We start from the raw sequence: 22,632 nt of genomic DNA, 5'->3' as shown, positions 1-22,632 counted from the left end.
CCCCCCCCCTCGAGCCTGTATTCGGTTTCCGAGTACCTGCAGATCGAGGCGTCAAACATATGATGCCGGGCGATTTACTGGTGTTATGTTTCAGCCTCTGTACCAACACGTCGTCGAGGAACGCCGAGTCGCAAAGCGGCTGCCCTCGTATGCTGAACACACGAGCGGCGGACACGCTCGCGAGGCGGTGTTGGCCACCATCGAGGAGACACTCGACAGACTCGGTCCGCAGCTGCGGCAGCTCAGCCTGGACATTTGGAGCCATCCCGAGACCTTGTGGGAGGAACGGTGCGCGGTCCACTGTCACTGAGCCCTTGGTCCCCGTCGTGTTCAACGACCTGGTTCTGCCGGTACAGACACGCCCATGATGCGCTCACGTCGTTCATGTCTGAGCACGGCTTCGACGTGACTCCGCATTACCTCGGCCTCGCCACGGCCTGGCGCGCCGTCTACTCTCGTGCGCCTTCGGTCGCCGGTGGCGGCGCTGCAGCGGCTCCCCGCGTTATTGGGATAAACTCTGAGATGGATGCGCTCCCTGGCATCGGCCATGCTTGCGGGCACAACTTGATCGCGATGGCCGGGGTTGGAGTCGCCCTTGCGGTCAAAGCCGTGCTCGAGCAGCATGATGTCCCGGGGAAGATTGTCCTGCTCGGGACACCTGGTACGCGTGTCTGGCAGTGCGCAGTGTCTCCTGCCGTGCTGACCCCGTGCAGCCGAAGAGGGCGGAAACGGCAAGGGGATCTTGTTGGAGCGCGGCGCGTACGAAGACATGGACGCCTGCATAATGTGAGCTCTCGTGTTCTCCTGCACGTAAGATTGCCATGTCGATCCGTTTTCGCTAGGTGCCACCCGTCCGCTGGTGAGCCCAACACAGCATCTCTTGGCCCGTCGTTGGCCAGGCAGGAAGTCGACGTCGAGTTCTTTGGACACGGGTGCGTGCTCCTTTGCATGTCTGAATGTGTCGTTCAACTAGATATTCCATCTATGCGCTCGCTCATCTCAGCGCACACGCCGGCGCAGCCCCATGGGAGGGACAGAACGCTCTGGATGCCGCGTTTCTTGCGTACTCGAGCGTATCCGTACTTAGACAACAAATCAAGCCCACCCACCGCGTGCATGGCATTGTCATCGGAAAGGACTGGGCCCCGAACAGTACGTCTATTCACGTGTGTCCGTATCGGTGATAGGGCTGAATGGCCGAAAGTCATACCTGACAACGCGCAAATGCGCTGGGTCGTGCGCGCGCCCACCTGGGACGAAGTGGAGACCCTCAGCAAGCGTGTAGTGGCATGCTTTGAGTAGGTCCCGGACCTCGACCGCGCTCGTGTAAGTGCAGTAATCGTTTATTCCGCAGGGCGGCGGCACACGCTACCTCTTGCAAGTTCAAGATCGGTACCGGCGCCGGAGCCTATGACTTGCGGCAGAACAAGCCACTTGGTATATGCTCCTCTCAGGTCCCATCGCATATAACTAACAAATTCGCAGGCCAGGAATTTGCCCAGATTGCCAAGCGTTATGGAGTCACGGCTGAATTTGACGGAGGAATGTCCGCTTCAACCGATTTTGTCCGTATGTTCAATCTTTCTTGTGTGCTCGATCTGATTTTTTTTTTATTTACACAGGGGAATGTTACTTACGGTACGGCTATCCTACTTTTGCTCTAAGATAGCTGTGCTTTCTATCTTACACCTTTCATGAACCTAGCTCTTCCGTCACTTCATCCTGGTTTTACTATTCCGACGCAGCCCAACGGCGGAAACCATACGCCGCAGTTCACCGAAGCAGCTGCCACACTGGATGCACACTCCAAGACGATCACAGTTGTCAAGGCTTTAGCCGCCGTGGGGTTCCGTGTTCTCGATGATGCTGAGTTTGCAAAGAAAGCCAAGTTGGCGTGGGAGGAGGATATGCACATGGAACACATGTCCCGGTAGGTATGTGTATGAACTTTACGCTGTCGGTTTGACTGTCTGTAGGCAGGCCACACGGCCACAGGGTCTTAAATTTGAGCCGCAGTCACGTGTAGAGGTGGAATACAGTATTCTTTGACCTCCTGCATGCCGCGTGGTAGTGTGATGTTTCATTTGCCACTCGCCGCTCCGGCTTATAAGTATTGCGTGTGGTCTCTCGTTCACAACCTTCTCTTCCCATTCCCCTCTTTCAACGCGTAATGGCTGGTTCCATTCAAGTGGCTATTCCTCACGCAATGCAATACGATATATCATATGAAGACGGCAATGTGGTCCTGGTCGCGGGCAGCGCCTCATTCTGTGTTCATCGAAGCGTGCTATCGCAGCATTCGCCTGTTTTCAGAGACCTCTTCACGGTTCCGCAACCGCCCAATGTGATTCTGCAAGAAAAGTGCCCCGTCGTGCATTTGCCAGACGATCCCACCCACGTTCGCTACTTGTTGCGTGCTTTGTACGATAGATCGTGAGTCCCCTACTACCCCTCCGAACGAAGCTTTGTCTCTAAGAAGGCTGCGCTCACCCCGTATCACGCGAGCAGCTTCTTTAATGATATGCATTGGCTGCCCAATTTCGCCGAAGCGGCTGCCGGCATCCTCGTTTTGGCTCACAAATACGACATTAGGCACCTCTACGACGAGGCAATCCACAGAGTTTATACAGCGTATCCGCGCACATTTGCGGATATGAACGCGATGCGCTGCTTCCACCTAGAACACTTTAATGCAGACGACCACGCCGGGCTTATCTTCCTCATCAACGTTGCACAACGTCTGCCGACGTCCGAACTCGCAGGCTTTCTACCTCTGGCTTTCTATATCTGCTGTCAAGTCAACCCCGGTGTCCTTGTAAATGGAGTGTATCGCTCGGATGGCACCCGGGAAAAGCTGTCTCATGACGATCTCCAGCGGTGTATCTCGGGAAAGGAAGGACTGATGGGCGCCAACACGGTCGGAACACTCTGTCTTCGCCCTAGGAAGGAGAACGTGAGCCATCTCTGTACTACCAATGACGCGTGCCACAGCGCGTTGGTGGGGATGGTGGACGACGCACTCGAGGGCGACATCTTCGCCTCCTGCGATGCGCTTACCAACATCGACGGCTGGATCGAAGAGAGGGCCCTCGCCCAGAAGCTATGCGCATTTTGTACGGAACATTTGAAGAGACGCCATGAGGTAGAGCGACAGGTTGTCTGGGATGATCTGGCGGACTGCTTTGGGCTCACATTTAAAACGAATTAATGGATTGACTTGAAATTGGACTGGAAATATGCACTTTGAATTGTGTATCATAACTAATGTACGGCGTTACCACTAATGATGGAGACTTTATTATTTGAAGTTTGTTCGGTCTACTCACGGGCAGCTTGTGGCTGGAGATCAAGCGTGGCCGAGAGATTGCTGAGTCAGGCTCGGATCTACGATCACCATGTCCGAGCTGAGATCCGGCTCGCATTAGCATACGTACTCTCGACCATCCACCACCTCTTCCTTGTTCAAGACCCCTTATATTTACGATGGAAACACCGCCCGCAACAATGGAACTGACCATCACTCATCGCGGAAACGCATATCACATAAATCTGCTCTCAGATGACACCATTGCGATGCTGCAGAGCCGCCTAGAAGAACTTACGTCAGTACCTCCATCCTTTCAGAAACTACTGTACAAGGGGAAGAAACCGAGTCTCAAGGATGATAACACCCTCGCACAGGCAGGACTCAAGGATGGCATGAAGGTGCAGATGCTGGGCTCGACGGCGGAAGAGCTCGGCGGGATGAGAGCGGTGGAGGACGAGCACAGCCGACGAGAACGTATTATGCGGGAACGCGCAGCAAAGGCGCATGCAAAGGTATGTCGGCGTATTCAGTCTGTTCATAATTCTTCACTCTGTCCTTTGCCAGGTCCGCTCGACTGGCGCGTCTTCATCTGCAGCAAGCTCGAGGTACCAGTTTCATCACATCGAACCCCTGCCACATCTCCCCGATCCACCGTCTGCCCTCGCGCTCCTGCAGCGCTTGGCGGCCGATCCTGCCATCCGGCATATCATGCAGAAGAACCAGCTTGCTGTGGGCGCCCTAACAGAGCTGGCACCACACGAGCAGCCGGAGCTGCTGGGGCTGAACGTCAACGCTGGGCAGACAATCAAGCTGCGCATCCGCACCGACCGATATGACGGTTTCAGGCTATATAAAGACATCAGGAAGGTTCTATGTCATGAACTTACCCATAATGTCTGGGGCGATCACGACGACAGCGTGCGTATCTTATACGTCTCGCTTGTTTTGCGGCGGTATTAAATCATACGGGTCCTCCGCTGCACAGTTCAAGGAAATGAATTCTCGATTGAACCGTGAGGTTGCTGAGTTCGAGCGCTCCGTGTCCGAAGGGACACATCACCTGGCTGGACTCGGCGACGTGTATGCGCCTTCGTCTGAAATCGAGGCCGAGGCGCGGACGTACCTGAGCGGAGAGGGACTCCAGGTGTTAGGAGGGTCTTCATCAGACTCTATGCTGAACGAGACCCGGGAGGAGAGGCGGATACGATTGCTGGATGCTACCATGAGGAGATTACAGAAAGAGGAGGAAGAACTAGAGCAGATGTGCGGGACCACCAAATCACCCTAGATATGCAAAAGAAGCGTATTATTTGCATACGTGGTCATTTAATAATATAACTTCCAATAATATAACATTTCAATCGAGAGTTAAAAACACAAATTTAATTATGTAAGATTCCAAAAAGGAAATATGGCCAACGCCGGGATCGAACCGACGACCTTGGCGTCGCAATATTAGCACCACGCTCTAACCAACTGAGCTAGTCGGCCACTTGAATATTGTTGTGCAATCTTTATCATGGGGACATTACATTATCAGGGCCCCGCCTCGGACCTCGGTTCCGCCTGTCGACTGCTCCTCCTTGATCTCAACTATCACTATGGCCTCATCGAAATCACATAAGTTGTCTGTATCCTCGCCAGCGAAGGGAGCTTCGACACCGCCGTTGAAGCAAGGCGTCCTTGGTTTCAATGCTGCCAAACGTGCAGCATCTTCCGGATTCTCAAAAAGGGACGCTCGACCGTCGACCAAGCGAACGCTCTCGTCTACTGCTAGCTCAGACAAGTCCAATGCTATCGAAATCTCTAGCGACAGCAGCGATGAGGATGATCACAACGCTCAGAATAGTGGAGAAAACAGGGAAACAGAGTCCCAATCCACGGTCAGCCGCACAAATGCCAGCAGAAAGTTAGGCACCGTGGGTCCTTTTGGCCGTGAAGGTGAGCCTGTGTCGAAGAAGAGACGCGCCGTGAAGGGTGTCTTTGACTCGAGAGATGGGACCGAAAATATCGAAGCCGCGGAGAGCACACCATCTGAGGAGGCCAAAGTCAAGCACCTCACTGTAGACGATGACAAGAGCAGCTTGGATCTCAAAGACAGGTCGGGAAGGTGGAGGAAACACTACGGAATAGTCAGAGAGAAGATGGGTAACATAGAGCCGGGTGAGTTTGCCGTCTGGCGTGATGTGTGCTCGGTGCTGCGAGCGACTATATGCGGCCGTCCCCCTACTTCATATGGTCGTTCGCTGTTCTCAAGCACATAGAGTCATCATATCTACCATGGGTGCAGCCTTCATCAAACTATTCATTGACGTCCTCACCTCGCGGGCTCGGGTCTCGTCTGCGCTAAAATTGGGACTAACAACACTGCATGCGTCTTCAGTGCATGCGCATGGGCAAAACATGGTGGATCACATACTGAGAGTCTTCGATCTGTTAGTAGCATATCGTCTTCCTCTTCCTCACTTTCAGATCTCTTATTTACACCGTAGGTCATATGAGTATGGTCCGTGCATAGGGGTCACTCGCCTTGAACGATGGGAGCGTGCTGAAACACTCGGCCTCAAGCCCCCTCCCGAGGTGCGTGCTGCCCCAGAACTGGCCATCACCCGTGTTGTTCACGCTCTGTTTCGGCACCGGAAGGTGAAGGAGATCTTGCTCACCAAGGAGGGCAGCGAGGATGCCCGGTATTCCGAATGCGTCTTCTACGGCGAGGTCTAGAATCCCATCTTTATCGCCTTCTCATGCTGCGTCTCGCCAATATGCTCCCGTAGGCCCATCTCCCTCTGGCCTCGTGATCATCCATGCCGTGCTCGTTCTAGCCTGCTGCCCAACATCGTCCGCTGCTTCAAGTGTATCCTAGACTGCTGTATCGTTTTTTGCTGGTTGTGCTTGTAATGCGATTGTAGCTTTGTTTCAAGATCATTTACACCATTTATCGCTTCCATTCTCTGGTTCTCGAATCTCAACGCATGGCTCCGTCGAAGTGGTATTTTAAGCCTTCTAAGTATAGAAGGCGCCGGCGCTGCAACCGTGATGATTGTCCCTTGATCCTGCGATCATTTGACTTATCTTGTTGTATCGGTATCACGGCGGGCTATTCAAACGTTCTTTTAACACGCCCGCATCTTTTTGTACATTGTCGTGTAGCTCTGAGGGCCTCCTGTCATTCCTTTTTTGTTGCCACACACTTTCATTTCTGGCTTCTCATTCTCTCTAACACGCACTCATAACGCACCATGTCTGACAGCTCTAGTGAATCCGACTGTAGCTCGCTCCCCCCTACACTCCAGCGACCTCTCCGCGATACCACTTACCAGCCTGCGACGAACGACCCATTGCAAGTAGGTTCTGCAACTGCCAGTGACCCGACTGCTGCGTCCAGCGCGTCAACTTTTAGTCCATCCAAATCGCCCAGACCATCCGACACTCAACGGCCTATTCTTCCTCATCCTAAGCAACACTTCAAGAACTCTGTGCATCGCGTCATCGCAGCGCGACGCACACCCACAATGATGCTCTCCAGCCATGTCGGCGCAGAGCCAGGCATTGATCCCCGTCGTGCATCTGCAAACGCGCACTACGGGAATCTTCGTCAGCAGTGCGTGATCGAGCTCGTTGACTACTCCGTCTCGCGATGCTCTTTCGGACGTATGACGAATCAGGAGCTGGTGAGCTATTTGAGTGACCCCGTCGCGAGCGAGAAAGAGCCGTGGACGAAGGTGCGGTGGATCAACGTCGGAGGCATGAGCTGGGATGTGATCAGTGCTCTTGCTCTAAGATACGGTGAGTTTTTCTTGTTCTGAGAATTTCAACGCTGATGGACGGCTCGCAGACATGCATCCACTTGCAATTGAAGACATGCTGCACCAGCACGGCCATGCCCGCTCAAAGGCTGACTACTACCCCAAACACTTGTTCCTTCGTCTACTTTGCCATCGGCTAGCACCGGACGATGATATCTCCCTTGATGCATCTCTCGGACATATGCCGGTTGATCCGGTCACTATTCTTCGTAGTGAATCGCCCGAACCGATGGACCCCGAGCATCCCGACGACAAGGGATACGAGACGGCAGATGAAGATCACACAATGTACGGTAGTAGCCCATATATCGGTGCTAGCTCGTCGAAGTTCTCCGCGAAGGGTAAGTCTTCTGCGCCAGTCGACGTAGAGGCAATGAGCGGAGAGAAGCCACGTCCGAGACCCGTGCCTCATCACTCATGGTCATCGAGCTTTATGCATCGGGCGCACAAGGTGAGAGGTTCCATTATCAGGGCCGAATGATGAGCTGATGCCTTCGGCGGGGAGCAGAAACAGAAACATGCACAAGACTGGAAGCTCATCCAGAAGCTGAAGAAAGGCGAGAGAGTGAATGTGAAGCTCTATCCTGTTTGCATCTTCCTCTTCCGTGATGGTAGGCTATCATAATACTTGTCTGTAGTTGTATTTCTGACATTGTGCGATTAGGCACTGTTATTTCGATATCACAAGGCGCGTCGTATTATTTGCTCGTCCATGATGCGAAATACTGACTTGAGTACATTAGATCCGAAGCTAGACTTTACCGCCCCAATTCGGGATCGCTTACGACAATCGGACACGGGCTTGCGTACGACTGCTGATCCCTCTCTTCTGGTCCAAAGTCTAATCGACTTGAGTGAGTTCAGAAATTTCTTTGGCAACTCAGAACTTCTTCTGACTTTTATCCGTTACGCTTCTCCCTTGTTGCTAGTTGTTGATCAAGCGTTGGAAGTGGTGGAGGAGTATCAAGGGAAGATTCTCAACATTGAGAAGGCTGTGCTCCTCAAGCCCAACATGAAAACCGTCACTTCGCGTGCGTTCCATTCACATAATGTTCGTGTCCTATTGCTGCGTGCTAACATCTCTGGATAGTGCACGTTTTCCAAGAGGACCTCATTCTCCACAAGAGGACTCTTGAGCCGCTCAAGACTCTTGTCTACGGACTGCGCCGATATGACGCGGACCGCGCAGCAGCTATCATGGAAAGCGAAGACGCAGAGATGGATCCCGCAGTCCGCCCTGTGGGTTACATGAGCGACAAGGCAAAGATATATCTTGTGAGTGGATATATGCGCGCCCTCATAATTCATTATTAATCACGTCGTGTAGGCGGATGTGTACGACCATCTAGAGTATATCCTTAACAGCCTCGAAATGTTTGCAGGAATTAGCGATAATTTGATCAATTATACATGCAACGTATGCCCCGCCACATGCATCTCGCTCACTCCATCTTACGCACGATTTTGCAGATGGTCTCGTACGAGATGAACGAGGTCATGTACGAACCCTTTCTATGGCCTTCGCGTGTTCCCAATCTGACTATCATTTGACAGGCGACGACTCACACTGGTGACAATCATCTTCCTCCCGCTCAGTTTCCTTTCTGGCTACTTCGTACGTTACTATTACTGTCTTGTCACCGATAGTTCTATCCCTCATATTGCATCTAAGGGAATGAACTTTCAACACATGTGGTCAACCATGACACCAACCCATTCTGATCTTCTGTACGTCGCCCTTCGTTTGTTCCCGACTTTTGGACCTTCGTTGATTGTATTCTCCATAAACTACGTCGCCGCATATCCGATCCGTGGAACAATTTGAAGCTTCTGGGAGATTGCCCTGCCGGTCATGGTGTTTGTCGTGCCTATGTTCATGTGGCCGGACCTCAAGCGTATGGCACATTATGTCCGTAAACGTCTACTCAAGTCATCAGCGGGGAAGGTATGATGAACAATTTATTACTTGTTGAAGTTGTTGATATTGCTGTTGCTGACTGTACTTTACAGAGGCATAAACTGGACTAAACATCATCTAGACTTTCTTATCTTCAGAAGTCATTGGAGATTTATTGGATGAGGGCCTATTCATACTCATGCTCATGCATAAGTGCATTGTAGTAATGATATTTATTCTATCTTTGAGTTCTGCATGTACCTACAACTCCATCTTATACCCACAGCCATTCCACATAATAATTAACATGAGAATTTCATCTTCATGAGATTGAGGGACTAAGAACAAAAGAGAATGTTAAAAAATAGCAAGCTTTGCACTCCAATAAGACAAACAAAGCTCTCAGATTCTATTTGCCAGATCCTACCATCTTGTCAAAAGACAAGGGGAAGAAAATCCAGCAAAAAGAAAAAGCGAGATCCCCCGACGACACGAGCCAGTACTGCAATAGCAAGGTCATCGCGCCCCCGAGTTGCAAGCAGAGCTCGAAGGACAAGGGCGACAAAAATTAGATAACCAATAATGGAGGCGGTGCCTCCATAATAGTGGTTAAACTATTAAGAACAGATACTACACTTGATCTAAGCCAAAAGGCCAGAGTGGTAAGGAACCAGGATGCGCGAGCATGGCTTATATACTACCGGGTCTTGCGCACGGACCAGGTGTTTGTGTTGGCATACGGCCGGATGCAAACACAGGCGGGCCAGGCTACCCGACTCCCAGCCTCAAGTTGCTGCTCATTGCGCATGACAGCTCGCTCTTGAAAGTCTCAGAAATAATCGCTTTAGCCTAGTCAGCTGTTGCGGTACAATGCATTCATGAATTTTGTTTCGATTGTCCGGACAACACAAAACCATCTCCCGGGACTCAAAGGGCGATACGCACTAACCATTCAGTGTGCTGTGTTGCTGTTAATACGACGCGCGTAAGTGGCTCGATGTCTCCCTGCATTTATTCTGGGATTGACTGAGCAGCATGTGTCGATAGTATCTGCCCTGAGTAAGCCCCAGGCTCCTGACCATCCGGCTTCAAGAGGTAAGGCTCTATCTCGCCAGTCACAGCTACATATTACGTGTATACTCATACTCAAATCAATCCAGCTCTTTCTTCCGTTCATTGTACCACACATCCTTATATTCCCCCTTGCCTCCCTCTACCTCTGCCGCCAAGAGAGAAGTGGAAACAAGGTTCAAAAGAAGACACGCGAGAGTAGCGCAGGGATGCTGTGTGAGTTCTATTAATATGCAGCTGGCGGGATAAAGTCCCCATCCCTCGAGTCGAAGCAAAAGATAGGCAAGAGCTTGAGTAAGCTCTGACACTTCCTCACGGGAATTGAGAACGTGCTCTTGCACGTTGGCGATAATCGCGCGTGAGGGACCACGCTGAAACCCATGACCATGATGTACGACACCAAGTCCACTTCTGCGCATGGCGCGCTGTATCCATTTATTTGTCGTCGAATATCGTGCTGTAGGCGAGGATCTGCGGCACCTGGCCCTCGGAAAACTGCAGCTGCGTCTGGGTGTGCAGCATGAGTCAGCAGCGCGTACGCGCACGACGACTAGACAGGTGCTCACGAATTTGAATGAGTCCTGCTCCTCGCTGATACCCCCGCCCCACAGCCGAGAGCATGATGCAACCCCATGATGATTTGTGCGCACCGTCTAGCAAGCCACGAGACTAGCCGTGCTAGAGCTGAAGAAGAGAAGTGGTATATACACGTCCCTGACTCGAAGCTGTGGAAGGATGATTGCTGAGAGTGCATCTGAGAAACCCCCAGATTCGACGATGCTTCGATAGACACCGCTTTAAATCTGGCGTCGCGAATCGAGGAGTACGGCTCTATTTCAATCAGCCAGTCGAGAAGACTGCTAATGGTGCCACTAGGGCAGTCCGTAGTCGTCAAATCGACGAGCCTTGTATTGTTCCATACTAAGGATGAGCCCCAATCTCCACTCACAGTGGATATTCTACAGCCCCTCAAACGGAGAGAAGAGATACGGGGGAATGCAGCAATGGTTCTCCGGAATGTCGTCAAGCTCCTGAAATTGCAGTCTTCCAGCGAAAGGGCGACAACGGACTTGAAGCGGGGGATCTGGGCCGCGAGATCGGGAGGCACCAGGTGGTCTCCCCAGTTGACGGAAGTAAAACTCAACGTATGGACGTGGGAGATGACTTTGGCGAGCATGAAAAGGGACGAATACACGTAGGACGATCGAAAGTGCTCGCTTGATCTGTCCTTTTCGACTAAATGCATCTCCCGCGTAAATTCAAGGTATGAAGCTTGTGCGGTGGCAGCAGTGGTGCGACCCAACTTTGCGAAAGAGAGCATCTTTGCGCGCGATGACAACCTGACGCTTCCGAAGAGATTATAGCGGCTTCTTGGAACCCAAGCGCGGCATGTCAAGCAGCAATTGCACAGGGCTTTCTGGTCTCCGTAAAGGTTATCTATGATCTGCTCGTAGATGTCCAGAGGGAATACGGACACTGAGCTGCACAATAACAGAGTTACACATATATATATCAGTAGTTGCACAAGTCCGGTTAAATACTTACTGTGAAGGAAACATCATTATGAATCTAGTTGAGATGCGAAGGAGAAGGACCTTTCACTGTGAGTTCTGACATCAAGTAGGAACGCGATGTCTCTTATGAGGTAGCTCAAACCGCACATTTCCAGGGTATCCACGAACTCCATACCCCAACGTCCGCCTATGTGGCTGAGCGCACCATTGAGATATACATTATCTTCACCATAGAGGTCAACACGGATAGAGGCAGTTTAGAAGCGATAGGATGTGGTGCTTGCTGTACAATAGCGGAGTGTCCGACCACTCATGAAGAGTTGAAACCAAGGACATCGACATGTCATACACTGATCCTCCACAGTTCAAGATATAAAGACACAGAAACATAGTATTAAAAGGCCACGTACACTTTCACGTACACGGTACAGCGTATTGTCCGTGTGTACAGAACCAACAATAGCGATACACCACCAGCTATCCGCACTAACCATGATCGGCGCGCCTTACGAGTTGTCTGCAAGCACTTGAATAAGTTATGCACGCCCGGTCAACGTTCCTTCGAGTGCCTTGGCTTTTGCCTCTACCCAATTCTCGAATCCCTTCGCGCCTGCTTCCACCATCGTCTCGAACTGTTTTGTACCGGCATCCACAAGCGCCTCGAACCGCGAGATCAATCCGCCGCCGGAAGAATGCAACTTATCCGGAAGCTGGTCCACACCGCTGATCCCGACGGTAATCTTACCGTGACGCGTTCCGATGACGCAGCAGTCCTCTCCCTCGCGCGGCAAGGCATAGTCGGAATGCGAGGAAGATGTGTCGATAGGTGAGGTAAGCGTGACTAGCACATCGCCGTCGGACGCACGCACCGTGCGGGCGCGCGACGCAAATTCTGGGAGGAAGTGGATGCCGCTTGGCCCTCCATGGCGGTGAAATGACACGACACCGGTGAAAGTGGGAGGTAAGAAGACGGCAATCTTGCCATGCCGCGTGGACACATCTAGATCAACACAGTGATCAGATTGGATCTCGTACTGTGAGGAAAATGCAGTCTAATTAATATAGAGCCCGAGGACAGAGACAAGCAGAGGGGCACCCACGAGATCGACGTTGATGCGCCCGTGGCGACTGGCCACCATTACCCGGCCGCGAGTCCTTTTGCTTTTCTGCTGCATGCCATCCGTGGTACCCGAGCCGACAATAGCCAGGTCGAGCTTGATGGCACCGTGTCGAGTCCTGAATGCTGCATTGACCTCGGGCATGCGAGTACGACGCTTGAGCCAACTGCGCTTGTCTTCACTCGCCGAGTCGTCCTGCTCTCCCGGCACAGCGCCGAAAGCGCGCCGGGTATTCCGAGCATGGTAGCGGTCAACAGAGCGATCGCGTGTGGTGGTCTTCCCGGTGGTGCGAGAGGAAAAAATATCCGCATTCAGTGACGCTGCTGGGAGCTTAGGGTCGACGAGATAAGAACCTCCAGTCGTCGTATTAGCTCTCACATACTGCTGGATAGAGGACCGCGTTACTCACCAGAAATGGCGTCATGCCTGGAAAAGAGAGATATGTGATTAACGCGCTGCCTGTTGGTGGCTCGAAACGCTTGCTGTGCCGCTGGTATAGTTGGGGCAGTAGATGGTGAAACAAATGGGGGAAGAGGTGACGCTGGTGGTGGTGATGGAGGTGGGAGGGGAGGAAGGGGAGGAGAGGAAGACAGAGGAGCCGATGAACCCTCTCCCAAGGACGAACTACGCGCATGTTGTTCGTAAGGCGGAGGCGCATCCGCATTCTGTTCGGACGTCTGCTAAGTTGGCAGAGTAAGCGATGGGCAGATTTACAACACACCTCCTCCTGACTGCCAAACCCCGAAAATTTCTTCTCCTCGATAGGTTCGGCGTGGGGGTCGAGGATGATCATAGTGGTGAGGTGGGATATCGAAACTCAAAGACAAGGACGCTGGTAGGATGTCAGGGGGGAATCGAATATCCGGGACGTTATATGGCACTGCGCACAACTTGCGCGCAGCATCAATGGAAGATCATAATGCATGGCACAGCCGCCTAGGCCATGATATCGGTCCCACCCCGGGGCACATGTGTCGCTCAGCGCGAATAGCCTGACAGACTGCGTAGGACAGCATCATGCTCAGTTTCGGCATATCTTACCATAGATGTGACTCGAGAGACAAAGGCCACGGCTCACAGCTCGAATTCCCGCGTGGGAAGAGCATCAACTACGTTATGAAGACTACAATCACAGATCGCAATCTCAACGCTGAACCCGCTGGACAAAGGCCTGCACACTGTGCACAGCCAATTTCGATTCATTGCTAGTAAATAATCTCTGGGCTACATTCTCTACACCGTGCAAACATCGGACTGTTACTACCGTAGTTGATCAGCACTAGGACAATACTATCCAAATTGACGTGCAGCACTCAGACCACGAATCTTCATCTTCACTCTTCATGGCAGCGAGTCAAGACCGCTAAATCCAACAGTGATTTTCCCATCATGAGTCCTGATCACGCAGCGGTCGCCACCATCCAGCAAACGATTAGACATAGTATCCGAACCCACTGCAAGTGACGCCGGGGTAGGTCTGGACAACACGACGAGCACTTCATGGTCGGATTCACGCACAACACGCGCACGCGAGGCAAACACGGGCAGGAAGGATACTTTGGAGCGTTTCCGTATGGCAAACGCAAGGGTGCCATCGAAGGTAGGGGGGAGCAAAGCATTAATGTCCCCAAAGCGTGTCGACACGTCCAAGTCGACACAGCAGTCGTGCTCGATATCGTACTGTGAACCCCGTCAGTGGCTAGGGATAGCGGATAGCGTGGTGATAGTGCTCACCATATTGACGTCAATCCGCCCATGACGGCTGGACAGCAACACACGTCCGCGCGTTTTCTTTGCTTCGTGTGAGATCGCGCTGGCAGCACCTGAATTGACGATGGCCAAGTCGAGGTTGATCATGCCGTGGCGCGTTCTGAAGGCAGCGTTGACAGGCGCAATGCGATCGCGGCAGGAATCTTTGTTCTTGTCGCAAGGTGAGTCGTCGTTGCCATGGGAAACTGAACCAAAAGCACGTCTGGAGTTGCGAGCGTGTGCACGCTCGACGGAGCGATCGCGCTTCTTTATCTCATATTCACACGGCTTCTCTGAGGGGAATATTCTTGTGTCCAAGGGTGTCTCAGGAATATTTGGGTCAACAAGAAACGTTCCTGTAGCGCGAGTTGGGCTTGAGCTTGAAGGACATGAAGGATATGCAAGAAACAAACCATAGACTGCTTCACGGCGAGAATACAATGACACATGGTTAATTGTACGAGGTTTCGCGTCTTCTGCCGCAGGTAGATATTGTGACGTGGGACTAGTGGGAAAGCCGCTGTTCAATGTGGACGGAGAACGCGACACAGAGGTCGGGACGGCCTGAACCATGTCCTTTCGAACACTAGAATGCCTGCTTTCGTAAGGCGGCGGCGCATCGCTGACCTGAATCCGAGCTCCAGTAAGTATATCTACGCCAGCTGAAAAGGTACTGTACATACCGGAGATTGCGCGATAGCCATGGACTCGGCCATTGACTTGGTGTCATCGCGGACAAGCATAATTCCAGAGCAATAGAGGTATCGGAAAGCGCAGGGGCAAGCTGCTACTAGGCAGAAGGCAGCGGCTAGGACGAATCAAGGACACTGATCTTCCCGTATTGCACTTACCCGTGTTATATAAGAAGCTTGACAGCACCGCGGCGCAGCACAGTGCTAAAGTTTGCAGCTGGATCGCTCTGCCGTAGTACGAATGTGCTCGGCTGCGCAATGCTGCAGCGGCCCTGAGAGTGGCCTATTTAGTTTCAACATATTTTGGCCACATGTTGAAAAGCTCAGTGATCATGAGCTCCGTCCAGGAGGGGTTGATGGAGGTACTAAGCGATCCTCAATGTCCAGAGCGTACCAGAAGAGTCACTGTCGTGTCAAGAATCTGTAGACAGATACCGAAGAAAGCTGCTTGGACGGAGCAAAAAGCCATCATTGTCGTTGTCTTGCTAGTGGTCTGCACTAGTCTGCATTGCACACATTGTAAACGCTGGCAATAGCGCCAGCGATGGGGCCGGAAGATTCCGTGGTAAACTTCCCACGATTTCCGCCTAGTCCTGCTTGAGCAAAACCGTTGGACGGTTATTACAGCATCTGCTTATTGCCCTCAATACACTGATTCTGCGAGGATTTGAACAAGTGGGACCTCGTTTATCGCGAGGTCACAATATTCGAAACCTGACACCGAGAGCTTTCTACCGAGGATACCACGCTCCATGCTGGGCATCTGTCGCTAATCTCTTACGGAGTTCACAAGGGCTAGCTACGTAGTACGGAATGCCAGGTATCGTCTCTCTCTATGCGCGATTGCTACTAAGATGGCCCTCGATTGCATGGGAAGAAGAGGTACGTTTGTGGTTGCGGTGGCATGTGAGCTAAATTCAGAACCCACGGACTGCTGTTTGTACTTGGTCTGGAAGACTTTATCAGAATGTGTCAAGCCTTTGCCTTGGATTGGATTCTTTCTTCAAACTCTGGGACATTACGCACAGGGTGACGAGAGAAATTTGCCTTATTCATCCCTGGACAATATGCTTTGCTCCACGTTTCCGTAGTCCTGCCAATCCCAGGCGCCAGTCTGAATTTGAAGACGGCTTTTTTTAGTGTCAAATCTGGAGAGCCTGAGACTAGACCACCTTTGGCGTTGAACCCGCCCGCGGCGCGTAAGTTATCTGATAGAACGTGGCGAAATTACGAAGTTTGTCCTCAGTGCATACGCTCAGCCGCCGAAGGGATTAGGCAGCCAACGGAACCAATGGGCGCGCATCAGGAGGGCTAACCACCTGTGTGGCATTGCATCGCATCAGGTGTATCTTTCCCTCGTCCGGGTGTGCACTAGAATCGGTTTGCGTGCGAAGGCACCATAAAGTGGAAATCCTGGACGCTCGACAAAGGACCCGGCTTCCAATCGCATGGTACCGCTTCACACGTCGCTTGTCGTTCATTCTCATACCTCCTCAGACATGCTGATCCCTCTGAGGTACGGGGACGCCCAGGGTATATAACCTGCCGTCCGCGCCAGCTCGAGCGCGATACACCTTATCCGCAAAACATGCCTGTTCCCCTGATCAAAGAGAGCGACGTCGACGTCCTCATCATCGGCGCCGGCCCTGCGGGGCTGATGTGTGCTATGGCGCTTTCGCATGCCGGGGTAAATGTGCGGATCATCGACCAGCGGTGAGTCGAGGCCTGATCGTCGTCTTCCGTCGTGCCTCTCAATCTCCCTGCCTCGAACTCAAGGGCTGTAAACCTAGCAGCAGGCCAGGCCGATGGCATTCAGCCTCGTATCATCGAGGTCTTTCAGGTGACGATGGTCGATGTCAGCGACTTTGATGGCTTCCTGATGTCATTATTTACGTCTTTGCAGAGTTACGGTCTTGCAAGCCGTCTCTTCAAAGAAGCGGTCCAGGTGCACATGGCGGTGCGTATTCCGTACTATTATGTAGCTTTCTACATCCAGTCTGAGCGATGCATACATATAGGCCTTCTACAATCCGAGTCCTAATGGAGGGATTGAAGTAAGATCTTCGTTGAGCAGGGATGACCGCACTTAACTCCGACATTGTGATGTAACAGCGGACAGATCGTGCCGCCGATGTTACGGCACCGACCGCACGCTATGCCTTTGAAGTGAGTATTTTTGGCTGATGCTATTCCAATGCAAGGTGATTGACAATAAAGGAATTATAGATGGCTCTGCACCAGGGTGGCATAGAGCAGATATTTCTGGATTCCATGGCTACAAAGGGTGTCCATGTAGAGAGACCTCTCATGCCGACCTCTATCGAGCTCTCGCAGGACGAGGCGGTTCTCAAGGATCCCACGTCACATCCCGCAAAGGTATATACATGGTTTAACTGTATTACCTGTCCACTCAAAAGAGACTGTATATTTTTGGCAGGTGGTACTTAAACGCCTGGATGTATCAGAAGGCAAACCAGATACAGAGATCGTTTATGCTAAATACGTCGTCGGGTGCGATGGTATGTTATGATTATCCCATGACCTATCTATAGCTTAACGATGCACGCTCAGGTGCTCATTCTTGGATTCGTAAGGAGTTCAATATCACCATGGAAGGCGAACAGACAGGTTAGTATGTGTTTGAAGTTTATCCATTCAGTGTGCTGTGACTATATGCATCGACTTCAGATTATATCTGGGGCGTTCTTGATCTCATACCAGACACTGACTTCCCGGACATCCGCAACCGCTGCGCCATCCACTCCCATAATGGCTCGTGTATGATCATTCCCCGAGAAGGCGACATGGTGCGTCTGTACATCCAACTGGCGGACAAGGACGTCGTCGACTCCAAAGGAAGAGTGGACAAGAGTAAAGTGGGACCGGAGAAGATTATGGAGGTGGCCAATAAATCCCTCTACCCATACACAATATCAACCTCGCATCCAATTGACTGGTGGACTCTGTACATCAGTGCGTAGTGCTGCCTTGGATGCGCCGACTATGTGATTAATTGTCTGTCAGTTGGACAGCGAGTTGCTAATCGTTATTCAGTTCATGAACGTGTCCTGATCGCAGGAGATGCATGTCATACACACTCACCTAAAGCAGGTATGTTCAATAGACTGTCTGAAGTTGTCAATATGTAATAACAATATATAATTCAGGTCAAGGAATGAATGCTAGCATGAACGATACTCACAACTTAGGTTAGTGTTTGGTCTATGCACGCGCGCTCTTTCTAATCTATCTATGTCGTGCAGCGTGGAAGCTCGCACATGTTCTGCGCGGATGGGCCGATATCTCATTGTTGAAGACGGTGAGTGCGCCAGGTCGATTGTCCTTGTCATAAACACTCAAGCCTTTGTATAGTATGAGTCTGAACGGCGGAAGTATGCCCAAGAGTTAATCGAATTCGACAAACGGTTCGCAGCTCTCTTCTCCGGCAAGCCTCGCACGGAGGGTAATGACGAGGGGGTTTCACATGAGGAGTTCTTGGGGTACGATCCTTCGATTCGTACTGCTTTGGACGACGTCTCATTTCGCATCCCATCAATTTTATAGGACATTCCAAACATTCGGCCTCTTCACCAGCGGCATCGGCGTGCACTACCAACCATCGGCCATAGTCCACACGCAGCATCAATCCTTCGCAAGCAAACTGATCATCGGCCAACGAATGCTTCCCCATATCTTCATTCGTGCAGCTGACAGCCAGCCAGTGGAGCTGCATGATCTCATTCCATCCGACACTCGGTTCAAGGTCCTCGTCTTCACCGGCGATACCACAGACACCACACAATTGGATCACGTTCGAGCATTGGCCGAAGACATGAATGGTCCACAACGGTTTTTGAAGAAGTTTGGGCACGGAAATACCAGCGGCGTCTTTGAAGTTCTCTCTATTAGTTCCGCCAAGAAACGTTATTCGAACTACACCGATGTCCCGCCATTGTTCAGGTCGCATTGGTCCAAGTACGTTGTCTGCTCGATGGTGCCTCAGCTATCTTGTTGAACTGGTTTCCAGGTTCCTGTTGGATGATTGCGACATGTACAATCGAAGTGGTGGTGGAGGGTATGAGGCCTATGGTATCGACCCCCGCGGTGCTGTTGTGATTGTGCGGCCTGACGGTTATGTCGGAATGGTGGCGCCCTTCGACAACCTCGACGACCTAGATGAATACTTCGCAGCCTTCATGGTTCCCACCCCACCATCTGCTTAACGCAAGGTTCAAGTCATCTGTTTTGGGCATTCCTGTACGCTACCTAGAAGATACTATTCAGATTGTATAATACACACGTGCGACAACAATGAGGGAAGTTTACAAGAGCGTATAGCGAGCCATGGGGCCTGATATCTGATATAAACAGCTTGTATGCATGAGAAACGAACACGATGGCGACAACCAAATCAGAGGGTCTGGTTCTCAACCTTTCCACGCTGGCCCCACAGGCGCTGCTTCCACACTATCAATGGGAACGCGCCTCGCCCCACCTTTCCCCGGAGGCAGCTTGCCGGGAACTCTCGACCTGGTGAAGGGCTTTGGGGGCGCTTTGACCGACTTCTTCTCCAGGCGTTCCGCTGCCTGTGAAGTCGGAGCCAGCGCTGCCGCTGCACCCGTCGAGAGCTTGGCTCGCTTCACATTCTCCTTCTCCATCGGGACAGCTGGGCGTGTACGGGGGACAGCAGTGGGCACTGCCTTTGCCTTGCCTTTATCCTTAGCTGGCAGCCTTGCTCCTGCCACTGGCTTACTAATTTTCACCGCGTTTGGCTCGACCTTCTTCTCCCGCAGCGGACTTTCATCATCGTCGGAGACGCCTAGCTCTTGGGCGAGGCTCTTTCCAGGAGCCGCTGACGCAAAGTCCAGTGGCGCAGGGGTGGGTGAAATGTTAGGACTTTCATCCTCGTCATCTTCCTTCACAGAGTCCAGTGAGGGCCGTCCTGAATCGGAGCTCTCTGGAGAGTCGGCAAGCATCAATATCCTGCTGAGAGGACTGGGTTTGACAGGGGAGTATGCATGAATCATATGAGTTGCGAAAGGCTTCGCCATGGGGAACGGTCGACGCGGGGTGCAAGGAACCTGCAGTGATTGCGACCCAGATGAAGGTCCAGATGCGACTTCGGGTGCGCTTTGTGACGCTCGGACAGACTCTGAAGCCTGGTGCTGTACAGTGCTCAGGTCGCTATCTGACTTCGAAATGCTGATTACAGGCACGACAGGTACCGAAAGGGTGGATGGAGTGGTATCTGTTGGGGGTATCTCGAACGCTGCTGGAAGCGGGGGTATAAGAGAAGAAGAAAGTCGACTTTGCTGTGGGAATGATGCAGCAGGGGATGGTGGTGGCAGGACGAACACAGGCGCAGCGACATGCGGCTGTGGCTGCGGTTGGATTATGCTAGTTCTGAATGCAGGTAAAGGAAACGAAGGCGAAGGTATGACCTCCGTCTCAAACGGAGGGATTACTTTCTTAGGCGACGAAGACGGAAGTCCTAGTCCTAAACCTGAAGAACGTCGAGGTATCCGAACCTTTTTGCCGTTGCTCGCTTTCCCAACGGCCCTCGCTTTGTGTGGAGACTTGCGGGGAGACTTGCGAGACGAGATCTGGATTAAATCATCTTGGTCACACAGAGGCTGCGTCAATGGCGCTGCTGACGGCTGTACAGGTGTAGGTGGCAACTCTGCTAGCATTGCCTCAACTTGCCATGAACGTTTCTCTTCCAGAAATTTGATGCGTTCAGCCTAGACATGTGAATGATATTAATGATGGACTTGTTGTAGTCCTAAGTGTATTTATGCATACCTCTAGCACAGCCTTCTCTCGCCCAAGCCTGACTGCGGCTTCTGTAAACTTTTGACGTTCCTCCTCAAGCTGTTTGAACCGGGCATCCAATCGCTGCTTCTCTTCATCACATGCTGGCCCAGTCATCAGATCAACGCTCACTTCCCCTGCTTCGCCTTGCAACAGCCGCTCGTCGGCAGCAAAACGATCAAATAATGCCTGAGTTTGCGAGGCATATGCTGAAGCCTGTTTCTGCGCTTCATCTAGCAATGTCTCAGGAGAATACCTGTAGCTTAGAGATTATTACATACCAAGTTCCGTTCGTAAAGTATCAATTATTGCTTGCAAACGTTCCAGTTCGGCCTTATCGTTCGCCTTTTTTTGAGTCTTATTGTCAGTGGAAGTCGATGGACCTGGCTCCGCACTCGGATTGGAAAGGCGCGCAACTGACTCCCGAAGGGAACTGAGAAGTGACGGCACTTTATCACAGGTTGCTTGCGCGGGCGACAGCGGGAAGAGCATGGCGAGGGTGAGCGGAGCAGGCTACACCGGTATTAACACAAACGTAGTACGATGGGGTAGTAATACACGAACCTCTTCATAACTTTCGTGGACTGGCAATGGCGTAGTGACATTACGTACCATGTGTAGTACGCTCTGGATCTCATTTGCTGTTGATAGAATCAGACCCCGCAGTTTTCGATTCTGGTCAAATAGATCTTTGCGTGCCTGCTCCGCCTGTTCTAGTGCCAGGTCCAGAAACCCTTGACCCTTGCCACGCATTTCCACGTCTGGAGCATCCAATACATCCGCGTTGGCGCACCGAAGCGCGCTGCTGGTAGACCCAAGTCTAATCTGAGCATCAGCGATCTTGCTCCACCGTTCTACCATACGATCCTTCTCCTTCTCTAATTTCTTCAGCTCCGTTTGATGAGCGTTCCGAAGAGCTTGTAGGGTCGTACGGCTGCGCTGTAGCTCGGATGTTGTATGTTTATGCGCAGTCTCAGTGGACTGTAGGGTCCGTGTGACAGCACTAGTACACTTCAGCAATCACGGAAGACTGTCCGACGAACGAACGCACGCTAAACGGGATTTGTGTACGTTCATCTCCCTCTCTGCATTTGCGGCCCTATCTGTCGCCGCTTTGTGCATCGATACCATCCGTTCGTGATCATACGACAGAGTTCGTATCTTTGTCGATAATTCTTCTGTGCGCGACATGTCATCCTATGGCATATTCGGGACGGATCCATGGCTGCAAAAGTCCAAAGGACTTACTACTCTCTGGCTGAGCATGCCAAGTAGGCACTTTATTATACGATCCGAGTCATCTTTCGAGAGTCCTTCCAGCGAGAGACCCGGTGAATGTGTGAATCCATGCGCAATGAGCTGGGAATTGATGTACTGGAGACTCGAAGTAGAATTTGATTCAGTCGACGTTGTATCGGAAAAAGGAGAGCCAAAGCCAGAAAACGATACATCAAGAGCCCAGTGAACAAGTTTCTTTGGAGTAGCAGCCATCAGAAGGCAATTTCGATGTGGAGGAATTCCAGCGCTGCGCTAGCCTGGAATGCCACAGGTTGAATGAAGTTCGAGTTGCAAGCGCGACGCGACGCGATGCGTCTTTATCACGTGGAGCGCGATTGGGTGAACAGGTCCGTGAACGTTTGAACTTTGACGTTCAACATTCAATTAAG

General features: G+C 51.8%; 10 protein-coding genes across 10 annotated transcripts; 6 read left to right on the top strand and 4 right to left on the bottom strand.

Annotated features, from left to right (window-relative positions):
- Nucleotides 1-85: 85 nt before the first annotated feature.
- Nucleotides 86-1,934, top strand: FIBRA_03419 (uncharacterized protein; the record flags this gene model as incomplete). Its single annotated transcript, XM_012325262.1, has 10 exons — nt 86-288; nt 357-661; nt 714-786; nt 843-932; nt 974-1,152; nt 1,205-1,298; nt 1,355-1,437; nt 1,486-1,565; nt 1,623-1,638; nt 1,705-1,934. 10 exons carry the CDS (start codon nt 86-88, stop codon nt 1,932-1,934), a joined length of 1,353 nt encoding a protein of 450 aa, XP_012180652.1.
- Nucleotides 1,935-2,170: 236 nt separating this feature from the next.
- Nucleotides 2,171-3,208, top strand: FIBRA_03418 (uncharacterized protein; the record flags this gene model as incomplete). Its single annotated transcript, XM_012325261.1, has 2 exons — nt 2,171-2,433; nt 2,509-3,208. The coding sequence occupies 2 exons, from the start codon at nt 2,171-2,173 to the stop codon at nt 3,206-3,208; spliced, it is 963 nt and encodes a 320-aa protein (XP_012180651.1).
- Nucleotides 3,209-3,483: 275 nt separating this feature from the next.
- On the top strand, nt 3,484-4,595 carry FIBRA_03417 (uncharacterized protein; the record flags this gene model as incomplete). The annotated part of the gene is made up of 3 exons (XM_012325260.1): nt 3,484-3,819; nt 3,872-4,225; nt 4,293-4,595. The coding sequence occupies 3 exons, from the start codon at nt 3,484-3,486 to the stop codon at nt 4,593-4,595; spliced, it is 993 nt and encodes a 330-aa protein (XP_012180650.1).
- Nucleotides 4,596-4,908: 313 nt separating this feature from the next.
- FIBRA_03416 (uncharacterized protein) lies at nt 4,909-6,028 on the top strand (the record flags this gene model as incomplete). The annotated part of the gene is made up of 4 exons (XM_012325259.1): nt 4,909-5,470; nt 5,598-5,742; nt 5,800-5,887; nt 5,951-6,028. The coding sequence occupies 4 exons, from the start codon at nt 4,909-4,911 to the stop codon at nt 6,026-6,028; spliced, it is 873 nt and encodes a 290-aa protein (XP_012180649.1).
- Nucleotides 6,029-6,546: 518 nt separating this feature from the next.
- Nucleotides 6,547-8,938, top strand: FIBRA_03415 (uncharacterized protein; the record flags this gene model as incomplete). Its single annotated transcript, XM_012325258.1, has 10 exons — nt 6,547-7,093; nt 7,143-7,564; nt 7,622-7,724; nt 7,857-7,967; nt 8,043-8,144; nt 8,204-8,388; nt 8,441-8,530; nt 8,584-8,612; nt 8,668-8,728; nt 8,786-8,938. The coding sequence occupies 10 exons, from the start codon at nt 6,547-6,549 to the stop codon at nt 8,936-8,938; spliced, it is 1,803 nt and encodes a 600-aa protein (XP_012180648.1).
- Nucleotides 8,939-10,161: 1,223 nt separating this feature from the next.
- Nucleotides 10,162-11,402, bottom strand: FIBRA_03414 (uncharacterized protein; the record flags this gene model as incomplete). Its single annotated transcript, XM_012325257.1, has 4 exons — nt 10,162-10,506; nt 10,562-10,588; nt 10,648-10,672; nt 10,732-11,402. The coding sequence occupies 4 exons, from the start codon at nt 11,400-11,402 to the stop codon at nt 10,162-10,164; spliced, it is 1,068 nt and encodes a 355-aa protein (XP_012180647.1).
- A 729-nt stretch (nt 11,403-12,131) lies between these two features.
- On the bottom strand, nt 12,132-13,506 carry FIBRA_03413 (uncharacterized protein; the record flags this gene model as incomplete). The annotated part of the gene is made up of 4 exons (XM_012325256.1): nt 12,132-12,629; nt 12,696-13,066; nt 13,123-13,393; nt 13,435-13,506. 4 exons carry the CDS (start codon nt 13,504-13,506, stop codon nt 12,132-12,134), a joined length of 1,212 nt encoding a protein of 403 aa, XP_012180646.1.
- A 548-nt stretch (nt 13,507-14,054) lies between these two features.
- FIBRA_03412 (uncharacterized protein) lies at nt 14,055-15,205 on the bottom strand (the record flags this gene model as incomplete). Its single annotated transcript, XM_012325255.1, has 4 exons — nt 14,055-14,393; nt 14,448-14,818; nt 14,876-15,089; nt 15,146-15,205. 4 exons carry the CDS (start codon nt 15,203-15,205, stop codon nt 14,055-14,057), a joined length of 984 nt encoding a protein of 327 aa, XP_012180645.1.
- Nucleotides 15,206-16,742: 1,537 nt separating this feature from the next.
- FIBRA_03411 (uncharacterized protein) lies at nt 16,743-19,377 on the top strand (the record flags this gene model as incomplete). The annotated part of the gene is made up of 14 exons (XM_012325254.1): nt 16,743-16,867; nt 16,931-17,111; nt 17,173-17,208; nt 17,267-17,320; nt 17,381-17,530; nt 17,592-17,673; nt 17,726-17,782; nt 17,843-18,127; nt 18,179-18,265; nt 18,322-18,363; nt 18,418-18,473; nt 18,527-18,654; nt 18,719-19,129; nt 19,182-19,377. The coding sequence occupies 14 exons, from the start codon at nt 16,743-16,745 to the stop codon at nt 19,375-19,377; spliced, it is 1,890 nt and encodes a 629-aa protein (XP_012180644.1).
- A 204-nt stretch (nt 19,378-19,581) lies between these two features.
- Nucleotides 19,582-22,456, bottom strand: FIBRA_03410 (uncharacterized protein; the record flags this gene model as incomplete). Its single annotated transcript, XM_012325253.1, has 6 exons — nt 19,582-20,895; nt 20,957-21,198; nt 21,247-21,478; nt 21,530-21,968; nt 22,017-22,162; nt 22,214-22,456. 6 exons carry the CDS (start codon nt 22,454-22,456, stop codon nt 19,582-19,584), a joined length of 2,616 nt encoding a protein of 871 aa, XP_012180643.1.
- Between the last annotated feature and the right edge of the window lie 176 nt (nt 22,457-22,632).

Source organism: Fibroporia radiculosa, assembly GCF_000313525.1.
Source record: "Fibroporia radiculosa TFFH 294 genomic supercontigs, scaffold2007, whole genome shotgun sequence".
Taxonomy (NCBI): Eukaryota; Fungi; Basidiomycota; class Agaricomycetes; order Polyporales; family Fibroporiaceae; genus Fibroporia; species Fibroporia radiculosa.
The sequence above is the reverse complement of the archived record's forward strand: the minus strand, read 5'-3'. Positions and strand labels throughout refer to the sequence as shown.